General features: G+C 56.9%; 1 protein-coding gene across 2 annotated transcripts; it reads right to left on the minus strand.

Annotated features, from left to right (window-relative positions):
• Positions 1-680: 680 nt before the first annotated feature.
• Positions 681-4,089, minus strand: LRRC25 (leucine rich repeat containing 25). 2 transcript variants are annotated; one of them, XM_011222232.3, is made up of 3 exons: positions 3,945-4,089; positions 2,515-3,543; positions 681-1,118 (listed from the first exon to the last, which is right to left on the minus strand). In XM_011222232.3, the coding sequence occupies exons 2-3, from the start codon at positions 3,297-3,299 to the stop codon at positions 980-982; spliced, it is 924 nt and encodes a 307-aa protein (XP_011220534.1). In that variant the 5' UTR covers positions 3,300-3,543; positions 3,945-4,089; the 3' UTR covers positions 681-979. The 2 variants fall into 2 exon arrangements, with proteins under 2 accessions (XP_011220534.1, XP_002912854.1); XM_002912808.4 differs by having other exon boundaries at positions 2,515-3,308; positions 3,945-4,072.

Raw genomic sequence — 4,089 nt, forward strand, 5'->3', positions numbered from 1 at the left:
ACTCTGCCTGAGGAGGAACCGAGAAAGGCTCCTCAGTAGAGTGGCATTGAACCTGGCCTTGAAGGACGAGGGAAGACATCTCAGCATATTAAAGCTGGGACAGCTGCAGAGACTGTCTAATTGCCTTGTACGGATGGGAGAACTGAGGGCCTGTTAACGGCAGAGTCAGGACTTGGGCCCATGCCTCCTGACACTCAGACCAGAGTTCCACACCTGTATTAAGATGTTTAAGAGTGAGAAAAAGTGGAAGGGAATGGCATTCTGGGCAAAAGGAATGGCATGGGCAAATGAAAACTTCAGGAGCGAGATGGGCTGGGTGGTGAGGAGGCCTAGACCAGAAGGACAAAAGGATGGGAAGAGGGTAGTGATAGAGAGGTGGGTAGGGCGGAATCGCTCAGGCCTCAATCGCCAGGCTGAATTCCTGGGGGGCAGTGGTGAGCCATGGAGGGTGTGTGAGCAGGAGAGGGGCACAGTCCCATTCCTGTTATGATGATTCCTCTGGGGCTGGTGTGGCCTGCCCTGGGGTCTGAGCCTGGTTACCAAGTGCCTGAGAATGGGGCCTGAGAGGGACAGGGGGGACAGACCAAGAGTGGGGAACGATTCAGGAGTCTCAGAGAATCTGGTTTGAGGAGCTTAGGGAACCCCCACCTCAAGGAACCCACTTGCCCTGAGCCAGCAAATTTGTCAGCCCTGCAGCATTTATTAAGCACGGCCTGCACTCTGACTGGAGGGTGATGACAGAGTTCACAAACTGACCCTCCTGTCCCCATGTCAGAGCCTCTCTTCTTCCCCTTGCAGCAGCTGAGAGAGCTGAGAAGCAGAGCGGGGGCTGGAGAGGGAGCTGAAGAGCCTCCCTGGGGCCACAGGGATGGTCCTTCCCTGTCGCCATTCCTCAGATGGGAAGACTGGGACCAGGGAAGAGCTAGACTGCCCCAAGTCACGTAGAAGGCGGCGGGCTGGAATTCAGGGCATCGAAGGCTCAGCACCCGGGGACCACGTACTCCTCTTCGTCCAGTGGGGCCTGGTGCATCGACTGAAGGTTGCAGTAGACAGGCTGGGAGGCATGGTCAGGCCCTTCGTAGTTTACGTAGAAGTCGCTGTCCTCTGATGGGTGAACCCTGTGGAGACAGATAGACGTGAGGGAAGGGAGCACTCAGGGGGTAGGCATGTCAGCTTTGAGAGGCCAAGAAAGTTCTGGGCGCTGAGTCCCCTCCTCGTATTTACATATGAGGAAACTGAGGCACAAGGCAGTGTTCTCCCAGCCTCCCAACTTTCTCTGAGGAAAGGAGAACTGGTCTGGGAGGAGGTAGCTTCTTAATGATGCCTAGCTATGTATGGTAGGCAAGGCCCCCCCATCCCCACCCCGCACCGAGAACTCTCCTACCTCTAGAACATTCTAACCCTACTCTGGTTTGGGCAAGTAGTGTCCATCAGTTATTCATGCTTTAGAATGAATCACTGCAAACACACAGATATTTGTCTAGGGACAGACAGGACTGGGAGTCAGACTCTGCTTCAGACTCACTGTGTGACCTTGGGCAAGTCACTCCCCTGCCTCCCAGAGCCCCCATGTGTACAAGTGAATTGTTGGGGGGGGGAGGACGACAGATCCCCTTCTAAACAATGTTTCTGGAGGAGACTGATCCTGAGGCTTTGGTGACAGCGACGCAGGGTGAACATCACAGCGCAAGCTGCCTTAGCGAGCCCGGAGCCTTCAACTCCATCCGGCAGGCCACTTCTGCTTCCGAGCCCTATTTGCATCTGATTTGCATATTCTCGCATTTCTCGACCAGAGCTTCCCACCAGCCTCCCCATTTCGTGGATTCCCCTGTCCACACCCAGCCATGACCCTGTTCCATTCCCGCTTGGAACCTCCCAGCCCCCCGCTAGCCTCAGCTCCCATCTCAAACCGAGTCACAGAAGATTCTCCATTCTCTCCCACCTCCGGGCCTTCACCCCTGCTGGGGCTGCCCCCCTACAGCCATTCCTTTCATTCCTTCACCCAAGCTGGAAAAGTCAAACCCATCCCTCTAAGTGAAGCCAAATCTAGAGGCATCAGGGCTTCGTGGGGAGAGAAGGACACTGCTTTCTGAGCACCTCAAGTGTCAAAGGGACACGTGGAAAGGGGAGATGTCCCCATGTTACAGAGCCTGAAACAGAGGCTCAGAGATTGCCCTGGGTCACACACGATCTGAGCCAAGGCCACTGACTACTTCTGCGAATCTCCTACTCCGCCTGGAACACCGGCTTCCTTTCTCCCCGTTCTTGGCAACCCAGAAACTCAGTTTGCAGGTCATGAAGGAGGAAACTTGTCTCATATACAGGAACTCACTTCATCCTTATCCCAACTCTATGAGGCGAGGGCTGTTATTATCCCCATTTTACGGATGAGAAAACAGAGGCCCTGAGGGAAATCGACTTGCCCAAGATCACACAGCCTACAAGAGAAGGTGCAGGGACTTGAACTCCAGCCATCTGGGGTCAAAGTCTTGCAGGCAGGTATGAATCACTCACCCATGTTCGGCCCACTGGTGCCCGGCAGCTGGCTGGCCCACAAACACATTCTCATAGTCAGGTGTGGAGGGTCTGGACAGGGCAGCCGCTGGGGGCTTCGGGCTCAGGCCCCGGCTGCTGTATCTTGGCTGCTTGCCCGAGCCAGGCCGAGGACCGTCCTGAGCAGCGCCTGTTTTGTCCAGATCCCGGTTACTGACCCTCCGTCGTCCCCGGAGTCTCCGGGCCAGCACTAGGCCAGTGATGGTGAGCCCGAGGAGCAGGCTTCCACTGGCCACCACTGCCCCGAGGATCGACAAGGACAGGCCAGGGGGGCAGCTAGCCTCCAGAAAGGTAGAGGCATTGCGCCAGGCGCCAGTAGCTTTGTCCCGGCACTCCAGAGGCTGATGGCTGGAGCAGTTGTCCTGTCGGACCTGGTGCCAGGATTCTAGGACACAGCTGCAGTCAGCCTTCAGGTCAAGGGTACAGCGCATAGCCAGCTCCCTGTCCACGCGGCCCAGTGGGTTGTTTGTCACATCGAGCTCCACCAGTTTTCTCAGGGGTTTAAAGAAGAGCAGTGGTAGCTCTTGAAGACCATTCCCAGACAGGTTAAGGTAGAGCAGTTCCTTGGCCTGCAGAGACTGGTTCTGGGGCAGTCTGAGGCCTTGGCCACTGAAATTCAGGCATACGGCTGTGAACACTGTATTCCAGTCCACATTCACGGAAGACACGTTGCAGGAAAACACTTGGCTGCCTGGATCCTGCAGCAGCAGTGGCAACGCCAGCATCCAAGCCAGGGAGCCCCCCATTCAAGCAACCTAGGCAGAGACACCAGAATCCACGCCTGGCCCTTAGCCTGTGGTCACCTCACCCTCACTGCTTGTGTGTTGTTGTTGTTGTTGCTATTGTAATTATTATTATCTCAGAGTGGCCAGGCTGCTTCTAAAATGGTAAAACGCAGGCCCTCGCTTGCCGCCTCTCTGGTTGGCTCTGACCTCTGGCCTCAGTAGCCCCCTCTGGGGAATGGGTACGTAATCCCGGTGCGTGCGGTTCCTGGAAGGCGAGAACACCAGTCCCAGTCAGCCCTTCCCCTTCTTCCAGTGGAGCCCCTTCAGGTTAAGTCGCCCATTCCCTCCCAAGCCCCACCCCCCCACCAAGAATATTTCAGGCGCCCTCATTGGCCAAAACGGGACCATATGCAAAATAAGCGGTTGCCCCGGAAACGGCCCGCCCCGGGCCCCGCTAATTGTTTCATCCCAGAACTGCGGGGTGCTGGGAGTCTTGGGCTGGGGTCGGATGGGGCTGCTGTAAGGAACCCCCTCCAATCTGGCTTGAGACCCCTTCCCGGACCCAAATTCTAGCGCCTCCGTCCCATCTTTCTGGTCCCACCGCCACGCTTTTGCCTCGGCAGTGCTGGAAGTCTCCGGCGCGGGAGGGGCTGCGTGGTGGCTCACCTGGACGTCGGGGCCCAAGTGGTCAGCACGCTCCGCGGATCCGCTGTGATCCGGGGCGCTCCTCAGGATCTGCGCCCAGCGACTCAGGGGAAGAGGAACTGGTATCCGGGTGCAATGCTGAGGGGAAGAATGAAGACACAGAGAC

The sequence above is a fragment of the Ailuropoda melanoleuca genome, chromosome 4 (genome assembly GCF_002007445.2).
Source record: "Ailuropoda melanoleuca isolate Jingjing chromosome 4, ASM200744v2, whole genome shotgun sequence".
Taxonomy (NCBI): Eukaryota; Metazoa; Chordata; class Mammalia; order Carnivora; family Ursidae; genus Ailuropoda; species Ailuropoda melanoleuca.

What these genes read in the sequence shown, in the direction of transcription:
- LRRC25 (XM_011222232.3), bottom strand. Translation starts at nt 3,299, where the DNA reads ATGGGGGGCTCCCTGGCTTGGATGCTGGCGTTGCCACTGCTGCTGCAG. An exon ending in CACCAGTGGGCCGAACATGG is followed by an intron (nt 1,119 to 2,514) that starts GTGAGTGATTCA and finishes CTGTCTCCACAG; the next exon opens with GGTTCACCCATCAGAGGACA.